General features: G+C 49.5%; 1 protein-coding gene across 2 annotated transcripts in view; it reads right to left on the bottom strand.

Annotated features, from left to right (window-relative positions):
• Positions 1-2,817: 2,817 nt before the first annotated feature.
• The window catches only part of Atoh8 (atonal bHLH transcription factor 8), a 29,499-nt gene continuing 13,461 nt past the window's right edge, over positions 2,818-18,855 (bottom strand). For both annotated transcript variants that reach the window (XM_013035445.1, XM_013035447.1), the window contains one exon: positions 2,818-3,817. In XM_013035445.1, coding sequence (XP_012890899.1) covers positions 3,812-3,817 — 6 coding nt within the window. In that variant the 3' untranslated portion in view covers positions 2,818-3,811. The remainder of the gene's footprint in view (positions 3,818-18,855) is intronic.

Here is an 18,855-nt window from a genome sequence, read left to right as displayed (position 1 = left end):
AAAACAGACACAAGTGTACATCTGAGTGCAAGTGTGCATGTGAGGCAGTGTGTATGTGTGTACCTGTGTGTACATAGGAACACACATTGCTATACTGGAGAGGAAGCTGGAAAGGAAAGACAAGCACAGATTTTCATGCACATCCTTCCAGATGTGTGCACATCACTGCCCACACAGACACACACTCATGCACTTTGTTTTGTTTTGATGCCAGTACTAGGGCTTGAACTCTGGGCCTTGCACTGTTGCTTAGCTTTTTTTTTTAACTCAAGACTGAGCCACAACTCTCTTCACTTCCAGCTTTTGGGTGATTAATTGGAGATAAGTTTCTTGGATTTGTCTGTCTGGGCTGGCTTCAAAACATGATCCTCAGATCTCAACCTTCTGAGTAGCTAAGATTACAGATGTGAACCAACACACACACACACACACACACACACACACACACACACACACACATTTTGACACAGCCTATGTTTCTATACATGGTTCTAAATCACTATTTTGTCAGATACTCCAGCCCACTTTGACTAGTGGCTCTCATAAAATCCTGTGGGGGAGCTTTGCTTTGTTACTTAGTTGGTAGTTTTTTTGTGAGGGTGGGTACTAGGATTTGAACTCAGGGTGTTATGTTTGCTAGGCAGGTACTCTACCACTTGAACCATGCCTCTAGCCTACTTGGGTAGCTTTTGAAAATGTCAGTGTCCAAGTCACACACCAGACAAATATACTAGAAATTCTAGAGATGGGGCTCTAGTATTCACCCATTATAACCTCCTTAGGTGGTTCCAACAGCCAGTGAGGGCCAGGTACTTGTTACATTGAAGACCCTTCTGCTACTCTTCTTGCCCTCATATTGGCTCTTGCCAGCAAAGCTCTTCCTTCCTAGCATCCCCACGGAGAGTTTAGTTCTTTCTTGCCTGAGGCTTGCAACCACACCTGAGCCATCTAATGGTAGCATAATTACTTGCTTGTTGTCTAAATAGAAGCATGAGCTCAGAGAAGACAGTCTCTACACGGGCTCTATCTGTTTCCTTTGCAGAGCATCCACAGATGCTTCAGAAGGAAAGGGACGAAGATGACAGAGGTTATGATAGCAGAGGGGTGGGAGGTGGAGGCTATGTAAGTTTCTGGGTGTTGAGGCAGTATGATGAAGATGCCTTCACCCTTTATAGAGAGGTTCCTCTTACATCTACAATGTGGCCCAATGTGGCCCTGGTTGGTCTCTATCTCCTGCTCCTCTCGAAGTGCCACCAGGATCTCAGGCTCAGAGAGAGTGCTGAATGGCCGCATGACCTGTGCCTGAGTCCCAGGGTGGCTGACCTTTCCCATCGCAAGCCCTGTCCAACCTGCTTCCAGGACACCTCTGCTCTGAGGAGTACCCAGAGCAGTCTCCCCCCATCCCCCTGCTTCTGTGCTCACCCAGGGATCCAGGGCCAGGCACTACCTTGGTCATTGATGGAGAGCCATAGCTGAGAACGACCAGAGAACAGCAAGCGGCTCCCTGAAGCTAGCTCCACTTAACAGAAACCCCAGGTCCAGACAACACAGGCATCCGGGGGCAGGACCAAAGGGCAATCTGAGTTTCTGGTCTCTATCATTGACCGCTGCCTTCCTTGGGCAGCCTGTCCCTAAAGCCCCAACACTCCTTCCTCCCCCTTCCATCCCTCTCTCTCCCTGTGCTGTTTTTGTGCCAGTACTAGGGCTGGAACTCAAGGCCTCAATGTCTTCACTGATCTTTTTGCCCACGGCTGGAGCTCTACCACTTGAGTCATGCCTCCACTTCACCTTTCCTATTTCTTATTACATTCGCTGCCCACATCCCTGTGGGCTTTTACTGTCCCTATTCTAGACAGGCCCGCTGAGGTAAAGGTGTGGTAAGTCCACACAAGGATTTTGGTTGGAAATGCAAACAGACCTAGAAAGGGTTTGATTGCTCAGGACATGGAGTGAGGCCATCCTATTTCAAGAACTGGCCAGCTCAGGAGTTCATACATGTAATCTGAGCTGGAGGGGAAGCTGACATCAGGAAGATTGGAGTTTGAGACCAGTCATGTAAAAAGTTGGAGAAACTCCCACCTTAAAACAATGAAAAGGGGCTGGGAAGGTGGCTCAGTGGTAGAGCGCTTGCCTTGCATGCCCGAGGCCCTGAGTTCGATTCCTCAGCACCACATAAGCAAAAAGAAAAAAGCCGGAAGTGGCGCTGTGGCTCAAGTGGTAGAGCGCTAGCCTTGAGCTCATGCCCGAGGCCCTGAGTTCGATTCCTCAGCACCACATAAGCAAAAAGAAAAAAGCCGGAAGTGGCGCTGTGGCTCAAGTGGTAGAGCGCTAGCCTTGAGCTGAAGAGCTGAGGGACAGTGCCCAGGCCCAGAGTTTGGGCCCCACGACCGGACCCAAAAAAAAAAAAAAAATGAAAAGCTGGGTATGTGGTATACACGTGTCATCCAGCTGTGTAAGAAGCATCAATAGGACCAAAATCTGGGGTGGTTGAAGGCAAAAAGCAAGATCCTATTTACAAAACTAAACCAAAAAAGGCTGGAGGCACGGCTCAAGCGGGTAGAGAACTTCCCTAGCAAGTGTAAGGCCCATTATTGCTTCCTCCTACCCCCCTACCTCCCCAAAAAAACAAAAACAAAAACAAAACCTGGCTCTGTCACTCTCCAGCCTTGTCTCCTTGGGGCCTCATTGTCTGGATGGTAGGATTAACAATAATAGGACCCTCAACCTCTAGATAAACACCAGCCTCCTTCTTTAAAACTCCCCAGCCAATGATCAGTCGAAGTGCTGGTCACACATCAAGTCTATTCAACACAAGCATTTTCTTTACATGTTGGGACTTTTACTTCAATTTGAAGCAGATGGTTGAGCACAGATGTGAACAGCTTTGGCCTCTGGAGTACAAGGAAGGAGCAGGCCTTGGTTTTGAACATGCCCCTCCCCCACATACTGGCCCATTTCCCTGGTCCCTTCCTCCCTCTGCCCTTCTACCCATCCAGCCATAGACCACTGGCCTCCAGCAGGGTACCATCTTGTCTGCCCAATTCCAACAGCTGAGGGGGAACACTGGGGAGAGGCAGCTGATAGGGGCTGAGCTCTGGAGCAAAGGTCTTTGGGTAGGTTGCCTTGGGACAAGTCCCTCAGTGAGGTGTGGGGGGAATATTGCTTCTTTCCCCTCTTACTCCCTTCTCTGATACTCAAGGCCCAAGTAAGAGCCTGAGCCCCAGGAACATAAAGAATCAGAGTTAAACACTTAGGCAGCCAGGTACCCTCCACCCAACCTCCTTCTCATGGTCCCAAGAAGGCTTGTCATGTATCCATACAGCTTGGGGTCCAGTCGTGGACACAATGCTGGATTAGAGGACCAAGTGCTTCTGGACCAAATTTCCATTCCTTGTATGAGTTCCAGGTGAAGGTACTGGCTCATCTTTGGCTTGAGATGGGACGTGGACAACAGGCAAAAAAGAATTCATGGAGCAATGGCGTGGCTTTTCACTGTTGGGTTTTATCCCCCCATTTTGTTTAGTGTCTCTGTAGAATCTTTGGCAATAAACTTCTGCAGCTGAGCACTGCCTCCCCACCAGGCAGAGCCTGAAGTACAAAATAACCACAGAGTGACTGGGTAAGGGAAGGAGGCGGAGAGGGAGGCAGGCTGCTGCTGTCCTTGAAGACCCTGAGAGGCAGTAGGTGGACTGAGCATCTGGCAGCATCTTGGAGAAGACAACGAGGCAGGCTGGTTTGGCAGGCTCACCGTCTCCTCAAGCCTGGCTAGGAAGTGACCCACAGCAGTGTCCTTGGTCTTGCCCATCACGTGTCATTCCTGAAAGAAATGAGCAACCATCAGAAAGAAGCGCCCTCTAGTCATCCTGACACCAAGTGGGCACCCCCAGAATGTCCTCTCACATGATCCCCACAGCTCCTGCCCCGGAAGGGCCATCACACTTGTGGACCTGGGGCAGGAGAGTGCACCTTGTGGGGCACAGTAAACCAATAGAGCCAGATTTGAATCCAGGACTGGATACCCCCCAAAGCCCACACTGTCCCTTTCCTCCACACCTCTGCACTTAGAGCCCCTGCTGTCTGGTTGGCTTGTGAGGAGGGACCCAGGGTACTGACACCATGATCCACAGGGATCCCAGTCAGGCTCAGCCCCATCTGGGGGGAGGGGGGAACTCCTCTTCAGGCTAGTTGGCCCCCCACTGGAGTGGCTGTCCATGGTACCTCTTCTCCCACACAGTTTGGAAAGGAACATTATACCAGGAGGCCCAAGGTGCACTCTATATGCAGCCCCTCAGCTGCCAGCAAGGTGACCTGATACAAGTCACTTAACTTCTCTGAGCCTCAGTTTCCCCATCTGCCTAAGCAGATCAGTCATTTCCAAACTTCCTTCTAAGCAGTAGAAATCAAGTGTGACCTGTGGAATGCTGACCCAACAAACAGATTAACCCTTCTGTCCTTTTGGGTGATCAGAGGGTGAGGGGGACAGGGACAGAGAAGGACTGAGTTCTATTGTGCTTTCTCCACTGGTGACATGGAGACATCCCGAGAACCTGAGAGTTAAGGGAACAGTTTGGAAATTGCTGGATAAGACCACCTTAAAGTCTGTAGAAACCCTGACCTGCTGCATCTGTATTGGCAGTTGAACTTGACGCTCATCTGGAGAAAACTGATCAGAGGAGGTACCTTGCTTCCAAGAATGGGCAGGAGGAAGGGAAGAAAGTTCATGGGTCCTGTTTGGGCAATGACCCTCTGGGGAAGGTCAAAGCTAGTAGGATGGGGTGGTGGTGTCCAAGTCCACCTGGAATGTGGACAAAAATACACAGGCTCCCTCGGACCAACACACTCCCAAATAAAGTGACTGCACATCCTTCTCTCTGTCCTGCAACAACCCTGAACTTAACTTCTTGTTAAGGCAAAACATCTGTCAGGAAGATCAGACATGCCAGAGTGTTTCCTCACATCCCATCTCAAGGTAATTGGTTGTGAGCACAGAGAGTAGGTGCTAAAAGCTGGCGGCAGCAGGATTTGAATCCAGAACGGCAGTGTTTCTTCTACCACACAGTGGCTGCCCCGGGTGAAGTGAGGCTTGGGGAACAGGAAGCAGCCAAACCATGAGGCTAGAGGGCTGCTAACCACAGGCCTTGGTGTGTCTTAGAGGCCAAAGGCGCCAGTAGAAGCTCAGCCAAGATGTGGTCCAAGATCCAATAGGCTGGGCCAGGCTAGAAGCAGGGTCCAAGCCCGATGAAGGCTCAGGGCCAGGGGTAGGGAAGCTGTCCAGCTAATGGTGGCTTAGTGGGGAGAAAAGGAAAAGTGAGAGGCGGGCAGGGTCTTGATGTGGTAAATCCTCGGCTCACATTCTCCCAGTCCACTGTGCTTGGCTGGCCCCAGCAGGAATCTGCTTTTTGTTACTGAGTCTGCAGAGGAGGATTAAGAAGCGGAAAGGAAACCCGTGGGGATGGCACTGGGTCTGTGGTTCACAGGGTGATTTACAGACCCCCGTCATCCCGGCGCTGGCCGCCTGGGCGGGCCCTGCCATGGACCGGGCCTTGAGCTTTTTTCTTCTCCAGCCTGCCTGTGGTTTGGGGAACTTGTGGAAGGCCGGAGCCATCCTCCTGGCCACACTGTGAAGGTGGCTGGGGCAGCCTAGGCCAGCAGCAAGGCCTGTTAGATCTCAGACCCTGCTCAACCACAACTGCCACCCACTTGTCAGGAGACTGGGCTTCAATTCTTGATCCCACCTTTTCTCCTGGGTCTACATTCCACTTGCATGCCCATCACTCACCTCCTCCCAGGAATTCCAGCACATGCACATCCAGCCAGGGAAGCTCATGTCCAGGAAGGCTCAATGAGAAAAGCATGGGAAGGCCTCGGCCAGCAGGACATTTTCTACAGTTACATGGCTGTGTGGCTTTGGGTAATCCTCTCCCTCTCTGTGCATTAATTCCTTCTCACTTATAGTATAAATGGATTTGCATTCCCCAAAGCATTCTGCAGGACTAACCAGTTAAGAGTATAGCAGGAGTTTGGGCAACACCATAGATTGTTTTGGAATGTATATTAACAAATAAAGGCTCCAAAAAGTTCTGCAGTAGCCAAGTACTAGTGACAAATGCCTATAATCCTAGCTACACAGGAGAGTAAGATCTGAGGGTCATGGTTTGAAGCCAGCCCAGGCAGGCTGGGTATTTCCAATTACCCATCAAAAAGCCAGAAGTAGAGATATGTATGGTTCAAGTGGTTAGGCACTAGCTTCGAGCAAAACAAGCTAAGAGACAGCACTCAAGCCTTGAGTTCAAGTCTCAACACACACACACACACACACACACACAGGTCCTACAGTAAAAAAAAAAAAAATTCACGTGACTTTGTTTACCCAGTCTTCTCACAGCAGATTTGACCATATTGTTTTGACAGTTTCATGAGTAGAAACACTCTTGACCGCTGATAATGCTGTAAAAAGGCATTATTACCAAGAGCTCGGAGGAAGGTTTCAAGACATCTGTGACACTCAAGAAGAACTTTCCGAAGGTACCCCAGCCTTACTGGCTGCTTGTACATGGTTGCTGCTTTTCCACTGAGGAGCCATGGACAGCTATGAGCATCCAGACTCCAAGGCCCAGGAGAGGAAGCTGATTAGTCCAACCATGGCCAATTCCTTCCTTTAGACCAATCTGCTGTGGCTAAGGGTTAGGAAACAAACCAATGCCACGGCCTCTTATTTGCATAATTGCAAATATAGGGTGAATAAACACTCCCCATGTGACAGCCACACATGCCTCTGTCCACAGCACCACTTCCCTGTAGATCCACATGCATCGTACTCACAAAAGTTGAACTCTCCTGTGTAACTGTTTAAAGATAACAACAACGACAACAACAGAATGCCAGTCCTGAGGTTAGGCCTGCTCTGTTCACTATTACAGCCTCTGCACTCTAGCAGAGTGCCTGGCTCACAGCAGCATCTCAATAAATACTTGTTGAGCTTTGCAGTAGCAGACATCTAATTGACTATGGCTTACACCTATCATGGGAAATGCTTTCCGTTTCCAATGGAACACTAAGCACTTTTGTAAACATGTCTGGACTTTCTGGGAATTCCTGCTGATGGGAGTGAACTCTAGAACAAACTCCATTGTTTTGCTTTTGTTCCCTTCCAGCTTATTTCTGATGCACTCTGCCTTGATTATGCTGGGTCTTGTGAGGTAATTTTACCACCTTGGGAGCATTTAAAAAACAATTTTAATCTGTGTCATGTTGCCTTTTAAATTAACTGTTGGTCTATAATTTCCACTTAATCACTTTTCACTATTGCCAAGTTATACCTTTTTCTATATTTAAGTAATTTTATACAGCTTTCTATGTGAAGGGGAAAAAAATAACAAGTTTCAGATCCTGACAGACTTATTTAATTGGTCTATCCTAAAAAGAGCAGTCAGATTTCCAAAGCTGTTTTAAAACTAAAATATGGGGGCTGGGAAGGTGGTTCAGGCCTTGCATACATGAAGTCCTGGGCTCAATTCCTCAGCACCACATAAGCAGAAAAAGCTGTAAGTGCACTGAGGCTCAAGTGGTAGAGCACTAGCCTTGAGCTGAAGAGCTGAGGGACAGCACCCAGGCCCAGAGTTCAGGCCTCACAATCAACAACAATAAAAAAAAAAAAAAAGCAAAAACAAAAACTGCCAGGCGCCGGTGGCTCACTCCTGTAATCCTAGCTATTGAGGAGCTGAGACCTGAGGATCATGGTTCAAAGCCAGCCTGGGCAGGAAAGTCCATGAGACTCTTATCTCCAATAAACTACTAGAAAAACGGAAGTGGTACTGTGGCTCAAGTGGTAGAATACTCGCCTTGAGCTGAAGAGCTGAGGGACAGAGCCCAAGCCTAGAGTTTAAGCCCTGTGACCAGCAAAACAAACAAAACTAAAATATGATATTATAGTATAAAATATGGCATTATAGTAGAAAGAATGTGGAAGAGATACCATACAAGAGCAACACTATTTTGGGGGGAGGGGAGGGTCAGGGGTTGGTTGTGGGGCTTGAACTCAGGGCCTAAGCTCTTTTTGCTCAAGGCTAGCCATCTACCACTTTGAACCACAGGACCATTTCTGGTTTTTGAGTGGTTAATTGGAGATAAGAGTCTCACAGGGACTTTTCTGCCTTGGCTGGCTTTGAACGGCAATCCTCAGATCTCAGCTTCCTGAGTAGCTAGGATTACAAGCATGAACCACTGGCACCCAACTAAGAACCATGCTATTGAGGGTTATTTTTCCTTCTATACCAAATGTGTGCTAGAATGGCAGGTTGTGTTGGCTCTGAATGCTGCTTCTTTCCCCAACCAAACCTTTGTTTCCTCATCTTAACAATGGGCCAACAATAGTACCTATGTTCTAGGTCAGTTGAGTTAGTGAAGCTGAAACCTTCTGGTGTGTGTCCCCATAGTCACGTCAGGCCCTCAATTTAACTAACTGGTTTTGCTAACTGGTTTGGTGGTTGCTTTGCCAATCCTGGGGCTTAAACTCAGTCTGGGCACTGTCCTGGAGCTTTTTGGCTCAAGTCTAGTTGTTCTACCACTTGGGCCACATCTCTACTTCTGGCTTTTTGCTGGTTAAATGTAGATAAGAGTCTCACAGACTTTCTTTCCCTGGCTGGCTTTGAACCATGATCCTCAGATATCAGCCTTTTGAGTAGCTAGGGCACTAGGTACCTGGCTGACTGACTGGTGTTTGAAAACCTCAAGTGGCCTCACAGGCTGAAAATACCTCAAAACGTTACTGGAAAGAGTCACTTTGAAAGAAATGTTATATATTGATCAATTTGCGTTCCACCAATTCTTAAAAACAAAACAAAAACAGAGTTTGAAAACTTACATATATAGTGTCCTATTTTGTTTAGCTTCCTGAGTGCTGGGGTTTCAGGCATGTGCTATCCCATCCAGTTTGCAAATGCAGTTTTCAGATAAAAAAACACCTCCAGTACTCACTCCCTTTATCCTTAGGCCCCGCCACTAGCTAGATCTAAAGTCAATTGTGGGATCCCGGTGGGCTGGGGACAGCTCTCATCAGGGCTCACTGTCACCTTATCTATCAGTGACACCACAAAAGCAGCTGCCAGCTCACTAGCGCATTGTCAAGGCTGAGATAAGAGAAATGATTTTTTTTTTACCCCCGACACAATCCATGCCCACCCACACACACAGGTGCACCTCTGTGCAATAGAGCTCAGTGGTTAAAAATGTACCAGTCACAGCATCAGAATGAGTCCATGTAAATTCTGACCTCCCCATTCTACTGGCTATGTGACATTGAACACGTTATTTAACATCTCTGTGACTCTGTTTCTTTATCTATTAAATGGTAATAACAGTATCTACAGCAAGAAGTTGTTTGGACCTGTTTGGAAGCTATATGTCAGTGTGTGTGTGTGTGTGTGTGTGTGTGTGTGTGTCCTGCCTCTTTATTTTCTCATCAGCAACTTGATAGGAACTGTATCTCCAGATCACCATGGCTGTCCTCAGTAGGGGACAGAAGAACTATCTATTTTATCAAGTATTTTTATTGTTATTAAAAAGGTGATATACAGAAGGGTTACTGTCATAAGTCAGGTAAAGAATACATTTCTTTCTGGACAATATCACCCCTTCCTTTGCTCTCTCCCAGTTTCCCCCCCCCATCCCCACTCACAAGTTGTACAGTTCATTTTCAACACAGTGTCCAGTGAGTACCACTGCTGCATTTGTTCACCCTTGAACTGTCCACTTGATATCTGAAAATCCTCACTTCCTCATGCTTCTATTCTTTCAGTCCTTGGGCAAATGTTTACTCTGTGGTTAGATCTGGGATCCCCCAACAGACATGAAGGTTGCTTCTTCCAGTTCTGACATCCCTGGACGAGCCCCTTCACAGAAACAAACTTTTCTAGGGAAAGGCAGCCCCATGGGTTCTCTGCTGATGCAGCTCAGATGGGCCTTTCCCAGTAGTTCTCAGCCACACATGGCTGGTTGAACTTCAGATTCCTCTTGGCTACTCAAGGTCAAGATGTGACTATCACAGTTTTCATGGGGCTCCAAGGTCGTTGAGGCTTCAGGGCTTGTGTTTCTTAGCTCTTTATTGTATTTCTGCATCCTTACCTGGAATAAGGCTACTGACTATGCTCTGACCTGCTGCCTGCGCTAGCCTCATGTGGACAGGTTGCAGACAACTGGAGGAGAGCGAATCTGCTCCAATCCCAGACACCTACATGTACATTGATGGGGTCAGCTCCTCTGGTCTGGATTTTCTGTTCATTGTGTTTGTCACTTAGCTCTGAGACCCAAAGAGTAGAGTGGAATGTTTGTCTGCTTTGTTTTCCAAAGTGACCCTGCACCTAGAACAGTATCTTCTTTTTTTTTTTTTTTTTGTGGTTAGCTCGAGTTAAGAGTCTCACAGACTTTCCCACCCAGGCTGGCTTGTAGCCTCACACTCTTAAGATATCTCAGCCTCCTGAGTAGCCAGGATTACAGATGTAAGCCACTGGCACCAGAGATTGAGTCTCATATAAAGGTGCAGGGCCCTTTGGGTCTTTTCCTACTCATGGACATAATAAGATTGTACAAGTGAGCAATCACTGTGTACAGGGATGGAGAAAAGGCAGGTCACACTTCGCGAATCACTGCACTGGCTGCTTGTCCACTTGTGCTTGTCCCTGGTGAAGAGGACAAGTATCAGCAGAACAAGGTGGAAAGTGCTGCTGTTGTGGAGGGAGGGTGACTTGCAGCAATGCCAGGCCACTGCTTCTGGAAGGTTCCAAGTAGCTTCCTCCCTAGAGCTGCTCCCCATATACCTCACTGCCTAGCCCTGCCCTGTCACACTCACAGACCACTCTAAAGGCCCTTGAGCCCTGGGGGAGCAAAATTAGAAAGTCTTGAATACCACCTACTGCCTTCTGGTATGACCCCCTTCCCGTGTGCACTAGAAAATGCCTGCTATATCAAAAGCCTTTCAGATCCTGACAGATGGTGTCTATGACACCCAGCATACCTATGCATGGTATGCCTGTGTGTGTGCACACGCACATGTGCATGTGTATGTGCTCGCGTTCACGCGCGCACCACACACACACACACACATACAGTGCAAACGCAGGCAGCAGAGAGAGACCCTGGATGCTGTGTCTGGCCACAGAATCAAGCCCCTGGTGAGCAGCCTAGCCTTATATCCATTTTCTTGGCCACAATGTGAGGAGGGGACTCTTGGGTCCTTCTGTCCACCTTCCCGATGGACTAATATGACCTCTGGGAAACCCTCTTACCATCTAGAGCTTCCAGTCGACAAAACCCTTTATAGCCATGTCGTTGAGCCTCTCCACCCCAGGCAGTGTGTCTGCATCTTGGGAGAAAGTGCCTTTCTGGGCTGAGATTCAGAGTCCTGTCCCCTGACCTCATGCTACCGGGCAGCCCCTCAGCTCACAGTCTCAGCTTTGACAAAGAGGGGACAGAGAACAGGCAGCCTGGAGGTGGAGCTTACCCAGGCCCCACCCAGCTCCGTCCAGTTCTAGATGACTTCATTTCACATGCATGTAAAAATGGAGAATCCATGGTGCCGGGAAGGTGGCTCAGTGGTAGAGTGTTTGCCTTGCATGCATGAGGCCCTGGGTTCGATTCCTCAGCACCACATAAGCAGAAAAAGCCGGAAGTGGCGCTGTGGCTCAAGTGGTAGAGCGCTAGCCTTGAGCTGAAGAGCTGAGGGACAGCGCCCAGGCCCAGAGTTCTGGCCCCATGACTGGCAAAAAAAAAAAAAAAAAAGGAGAATCCAGGAGGTTTCTGTCGGATTGAAGAGAATAACAGGCATGACAGGCTCTGTAAGTGTGAAGTGCTGTATGCAGGGATGCAGCCTAGTTGCCTTCGCTCTATGGAATCCCAAGGCCACGGGCTGAAACAAGGCTAGTGGCACTGGCTGTGCAGACTGTGGCAAGAGTTACATGAACACATGACACTGGTTGGCTCCCCAGGGAGGAAGCCTCCAGGGTGAGCTATGTGGCTGTTACTGACAGACCCTGACATTCTTTTTCAGGTTCAAGGAGAATATCCCTCCTTTAGGGAGGGTAGGAGCTATCTGGGGAGGTCTGACTTTCTTGGAGAGAAGAAATTCATTTCCTAGAGTGGCCCCCACCCTAAACAGGTACAGCTTGGGGATGAAATGGTTGGTGCTATAGCAGCCACTATACAGTCATGAGGCAGAGAGGAAAAGAGGTCTGGAGACTTGAAACAGCTACTTCCCTTCATAATTCTTTTCTTGGTAGTACTGGGGTTTGAACTTGGTTCTTATCATTGGTAGGCAGGCACTCTACCACTTGACCTACTGAACCATGCCTTCAGCCTTTTCCACTTGTATTCTTTTTCAAGTAGAGTCTCACTTTTTCCATGGTCCAACCTAGGTTGAGACAGTCCTATTTCCATTTCCCTCGTAGTGAGAATGACAGGTATACACCATCCCATCCAGATTTTATTGGTTGAGATAGAGTCTCATGAACTTTTTTTTTAAGGACTTCAATCCTTCCGATCTCTGCCTCCCAGGAGTTAGGATTACAGGCATGAGCCAAACTTCTCAACTAGGAGCAATATGGGGCCCTGTTCATTTCAGCTGCTTCTCAAGAACATTTGAAATGTAAAGCTTTCCTTTCTAAATCAGGGCAACAAGAGTACAAGCCAGGAGAGCCCGGGACCTTTGGTATAGCTGTGTCCTGAAGCTCTTGATGAACCTCAGGACAGAAAGTCATCCCTCGCTGAGTGGGTGGCCGTGGAGGGAATGAGGAGATGGAACAGAAGCAGGCAGGGACCCAGCGTCTCCATAGAGAGGCTGACACCATGCAAAAGCGTACAGCGTGGTGTAATGGGATATTCTGTGCCATACAACAGGTCATCTGAAATCCTCACTGTCATGTGAGACGTGATCTCCCACAGATCGTACAACAGGGCATCCCGGTGGCATCATAGCATAGCATAAACTACTGCCCTGGACCACAAACACCCCTGTGCTGAGAACACGTGGTGGTCCTGCTACAGCTGGGGTAAGGTTCAGGGAGGGTTTCCAGAATGGGCAGGACTGAGCCAGGCAGATGGACAAAGAGACTGGAGAAGGGCAGCCCAGCCCGGGCTCCTCCTGGACCCAAAGAGGTGTGAGGAAGTCAGCAAAGCCTGCCCTTCTCTCCTTTCATTCCAGGGCTCCAGAACCCCACAGCCTGGGAGAGGCCACTTGGTGACTGATCCCAGGAGGTGCCCAGATTCCAGGCAGACATGTCCCAGAAGCCTTTGGTAGCAGTGGCAGCAGCCAGTTCTTTAAAAAGACTACATGTCATGCTGCAATCAGCTGTGGGCCCAGGCACCGGAGTGTTTATGGTTGTGACTCTGGAAGAGCAAAGCCCCCTCTCAGAGTTACCTTCCGATGAGCTGATAGGGGTCTCTCATCCCATCAGCTCCCCTACCACCCTATGCATGCATAATGTTCAAACTTGCAATCTGGGGTCCCCTGGGGTGATGGGTGAGACAACGTTCCATACTAGTGATACTTGGTTAGTATTAATGGGTCAGGACCTAGGCACAGGAACATTCCCAGCCACCTTCTTGCTTGCCTGTCCCCTCCAGTCCAGGTCTAAGGAAAATGGTCACTTTTAACCATCCCTAGCATGCATAACTTTGGAATGAAGGCAAGGAAAAGAAGAGGAAGGGAAGGAAGGAAGGAAGGAAGGATGGAAGGAAGAAAGAAAGAAAGAAAGAAAGAAAGAAGGAAGGAAGGAAAGAAAGTTCGTTCACCTGTATCCCCAGAACTAAGTAGGTGGCCTTCAGGTACCCTTGAGGAAGACAAAGTTACACCTGGTGTCAGAAGAGGAAGAAACAACTTTAAAAGCAAACAACGAGGGGGAAAAGGGGGGGGAGAGAATAAAAAACAGAGATTAAAAAAAAAAAATCAAGAGCAAACAGCGGCGCCTGAGAAACAAGAATTCCAGCCGCCAACTTTTACAGCAACCAGCCCTGTTATTCATAAGCGAGTTTCCTCTCACAAAGAACCTTTTGCACGGTTTTCCCAGCTGCCTCCAAACCAGCTGCTCGCGCTGTTGTATCCTGAGTGATGATGAGGCTCTGAAAGGGCTTTTGGGGAACAGATGGCCAGGGGAGAGCTGGGGAATGTGCCAGCAGAGGGCCGGGCGGGCTGCCAAGGCCTGCGGTGACTGAGTGCTTGGGCTTCCAGCTCGCGTGCTTTCCCTGCCCTCTGCCCTCCGTGGCGCCAGCAGGCCTTCCCAGCGAGCGCTCGGAACATCTGGAGTCTGGGGCTGCCAGGAGGGGGGGGGGCCCGCTGTTCCAGCAGAGCTCCCATGGACTCCGCCGGCAGGCCCGCCGCCGTGCAGAGCAGCTAATCAAAACCACAGCACCGAATGGGAACCAGGCGGCGCGATCTCAGCTGTAGCCCAGGGGCCGCCAGGCGACTTAACCCGGTGTCAGGCCCCACTGGCGGCACAGCCCTGGGGGGTGCTCAGAGCTGATGACACCCCCCCACACACTGGCCCACCCTACTCCTCACCACCACCAGCGCCACCACCAGCGGGCTGGTGGCTCCCTGCGGCTAAATGGAGCCCCCACGTGCTGTATAGCTGGCTGCTTACATAAGAGCTGTTGCTCCAGGCTGTTGCTCTAGGCATGGGGGGGGGGGGACGCAGGGAGGAGGGGAATCTCAAGAACATGGGCCACCATGCTGGACATCAGACAAGCTCCTGAGGGACTTGGGAGGGGCAGGACGTGGGAGTTGAGAAGCTTGGAATTTGAAACCAAACATGGAAAAGGGGTTTAAAACTGAGTTCTGCCACTCACTAAACATAGAACCCTGGCCTCAGTTTCCCTTTTTCTGGGTATGTGACAGTACTAAGACTTGAACCCAGGGCCTCAAGCATTCACTTGGCTGGTGCTCCACCACTTGAGCCACAGCTCCGCGTCCGGCTTTTTGCTGGTTAACTGAAGATAAGAGTCTCGTGGACTTTTCTTCCCAAGCTGGCTTCAAACTACAATCCTCAAATCTCAGCCTCCTAAATAGCTAGGATTACAGGTATGAGCCACCAGGACCTGGCTCAGTTTCCCTTCTGTGCAGTAGGCAAAGCGCTCCTGACTGGTGATTGGCCAAATGTAATAAGTAGAAGTAACATGGGTAAGAGGCACACTGTGGGCCACACCATCTGGCCGAGTAGCTGTTGGTGGCAATCTGTTTATTAGAATTTTCATATACCAAATGTTATGAGAGTTACTTGGTTTGAATCCATGTCCTTTGAAATCCTGGATTTGAAGGCAGTATAGCTCAAGTGGTAGAGTGCCTGACTAGCAAGTGTGAAGCCCTGAGTTCAATCCCCAGTTTCACAAAAAGGAGAAGGAGGAAGAGAAGGAGGAGGAGGAGGAGGAGGAAGAAAAAATAATCCAGGGCATCTTGATTCACAGATTGCTAGCCCCTACTTTAAGGGTACATGATCAAGGGTTTGGGTTGAAGGGCTCAAGATAAAAGAATCCCCTACTCAGAACTTTTGGTCCTCATCTGACACCCCACCAGGAACCTGTCCTTATGAAGTTGTGACTTGGTTGCTATAAATTTGTATCATTGACTTTCTGACCCTCACAGAAAATGCCAACCCTTTCTAATACAGAATCTTGTTCGAGCCTTTCAGCAAGGTGGCAAGAAAGGTACCTGTGCTCTCATTTTACAAAAGAGAAAACTAGAGATCAGAGAGGTTCTGTGACATGGCCAGGTTCCCACAGGGAGATGTACCAGTGCCACGATTCAATCCCAGGTCTCTGACTCCAAAGTTCTACATCCTGGCTACTTCACAGTTTTGCAGAGGATCTCCCTGCTAGATTTTCAAGCCTCTTAAATGACAGCGCTCACAAGAAGTGAAAAAAACCACAGATCTCTGTGAAGTGAATCCCAACACTACACATACACCCTTCCCTAGCCAGTGAGCCTTCCAGAGAGGAATCCTGACTCAGAGATGCTTAAGAAAGACCCAGCATGAGGCAACCCTACCTCAGGCCACCCAGAGAACATCAGAGGGCATGCTTGCTTGGGAGGCTCCCCAGCTAATGACCCCGCCAGCCATGGTCCTGCCAGACTTGTGGCCTAACGGTGTCAAGTGTGAGAGGAGAAACGGCAGCTGAGAGAGCACTCTGCCTTAGAACAAACAGCTGGCGACAAACGTCTATGTAATTGGAATGCCAGAAAAAATAAATTGCATCCATTTTTATGACTGGAGGGGAATTTGATGGTGGTTTCCCACCCCCCCCCACTTGTTTTTCGCCCAGCATAGACGCAAGGAGGGCTTTGAGAGCAAATGGTATTTAACTCAATAACTTGGCCCAGAGGAGTTGGAAATGAACACCACCTCCCACCCGCCCCACTTCCATGTGGGAGGCAGGCAGCATCGTGGCAGGATCTGGACACACCTCTCTTACTGACAGGAGACCTCAGCCTCTCAGTTTTGGTTTCTTTATCCGTGCAATGGGACAACACTAGTCCCCACCCAGGACAGCTGGGGAAGTATAAATGAGGTGAACCATAGAGGTGATAAACACGTGACAGGCCCGGCATAGGATCAAGGCTCTGGGTATCCTTGGTATTAAGGCAGTGGTTTCAAATCCGTGTGAAATATCTGTGGTAGGCAGCAGGAAAGTAACTCGTGAACCAGGCAGTAAGGGAGCAAAGCAGGGATGGGGATGTAGCAAGATGGTAGCTTGGTGCAGTCTACTCCAAGGGTCTTGGGAATCAACCTAAGATGCCCAATGAGGGTGACTACAGATATGACAGACAGCTGGGGACAAGGCCAGGGTAGTACCGTTGGTTGAGGGACAAAGCAGGGCAGGGGAAGGCTGCATCCAGCCAGAGCAGAGCTCTCAGGACTCTAGACTACACACGTGGGCCCAAGGGACAATCATCAACGGGGCTGCTGTTCCCAGGGCTGGTTCAGAAAGTCCAGGGACCCCTCAGACACCCTCCATTTTCACCAACCCTCCACCATCCAAGACCAGAGTGCTACCTCAGTCTGGCTGCCGCACGGCTGAGCAGAGTAGCTTACATCCAAAGAGGGGTCTCCCCAAAGAGGGGTCTTCCAAAGAGGGGGGTCTTGCCACCTTCAAGCTGTTATCACCACGAGCCTCCCTTAATCCTACCCCATCCTCTGCCCCAGAGAGCAGCAGAGAACAGAGGACAGACGCTGAGCTCCCTGAGCGGTGCCTGTCCAATGCCATGCCAGGCTCTAGGAGACCTACAGTGTGGGCATACCTTTACTTCCCCCATCACAAACTCCTGTTTATTTGATGCCATTGACTTTGTGGCCCTCAAAGAAAATGCCAACCCTTTCTGATACAGAATCTTGTTCAAGCCTTTCAGCAAGGTACCAGAGGCCTTGGGTATAGGCTGGTGGGGCCCCAAGCTGGCAGCAGTAGCTTTGTAAGAGGCAGAGAGACCCTGGCTAACACTATCTAGCCATATAGCACCCTTTTATACTTACCTCAATAGGTTTCTATTCATCCTGTTCCCCACCTCACCCCATGGCCTGCAACACACTGGAGGGCAGGGACTTGTGTCTTTAAAGCACTGGTATCACCCATCAGTTTTAGTAGTAGCTGCTGCTGCTGCTACTCAATGGCTTCAAGTCACTATAAAAAGGGAGGGGGACCTAGATTGTAGACTATTGGTTGTCTCCTATTTCCCAGGTCTAGCAAGACCCCCTTTACCCAGATGTGGAAGAATAGTCCTGCACCTCCCCCTGCCCTTTCTCCCTTCAGAAGCTTCCAGGAGTTGCTGCTTTAAAAACAGGAGCTACTGAAATGTGGCCCAGGGCCAGGAGCTTAACTGCTTTATCTCTGGCTGCAATAGAGTCCAGACTGCTTTCTTCAGAACCTTCTTGCCTCTTGCCCTGTTTCTTTGCTGGGTGGCCTCTGACAACGAACTATCTGAATAGCATCAGTATCCTGGCTTTCTGAAGCCCAGAAAGGGGGAACTCACTGGTCACAGCTGGGGCTGAGATGGGCAGGCAATGTGTCTGGGAAAGTCAGGAAGTTCATTGTCAGTCCCGTTCTTAGCACAGCCCAGAGGTACAGGGGAGCTCCAGGGATCAGCCAGCGATTGCAGGTGATCCCAGGCACAACATCTCAGAGGCTTTCCTGAAAAAGGATCACTCAGCTTCTCCGGAGCAATTCCGGAATGAGAGAACTCAAACTGCCATCAGTCACGTTGCCAGGACCAGCAAAGAGGCAGGAGCAGACGTCTGCCCACAGACCCAGCTGCCTAACCTCTGTTCCAGCCTCCTATCCTCAGAGCTCTGCTTTCAACATGAGGCCTTGAACCCCAGTCAAAATGCAGCTGAGCTGTCAGGAGGGAGCTGTGGAGTTAGATTTGGAGATGAAGCCTTCGGGAGATAATCAGGTGAGATGAGGTCCTCAGGGTGGGGTCCTCAGCAGTGGCTCTGTAACACGTAGAGAGGCCCTGTCTAATGCTTTTAGCCAGGCTGTGTGACACCCTTCCACTAGGCCTTGAAGTAGCAAAAAGGCCCTCATCAGACACCAGTGGTGCACTCTTGGGACTTCCCAACCCAGAACCACAAGCTAAATAAACTTCTGCTCTTTATAAATTACCCAGCCGTGATGTTTAGTGAAGCAAAAAATACCACATAGACTAAGACAGAGTGTAATAGTGAAGCTACTGCCTGCCATTCACCTCAGGATCTTGGTAACCCCAGCAGACCTGTGGAAGGCCTACCAACACCACAAGGGCTCAGTCTAGGTAGAAAGGGTTTGGGGAGTAAGCAGGCCTGAGGTGGTCAGCTTGTTTGCTAGGGAAGAACAGGAAACAAC

Source organism: Dipodomys ordii, unplaced genomic scaffold (assembly GCF_000151885.1).
Source record: "Dipodomys ordii isolate 6190 unplaced genomic scaffold, Dord_2.0 Scaffold212, whole genome shotgun sequence".
NCBI lineage: Eukaryota > Metazoa > Chordata > Mammalia > Rodentia > Heteromyidae > Dipodomys > Dipodomys ordii.
Note: the sequence above shows the minus strand (reverse complement) of the source record. Positions and strands in the feature narration are given on the sequence as shown.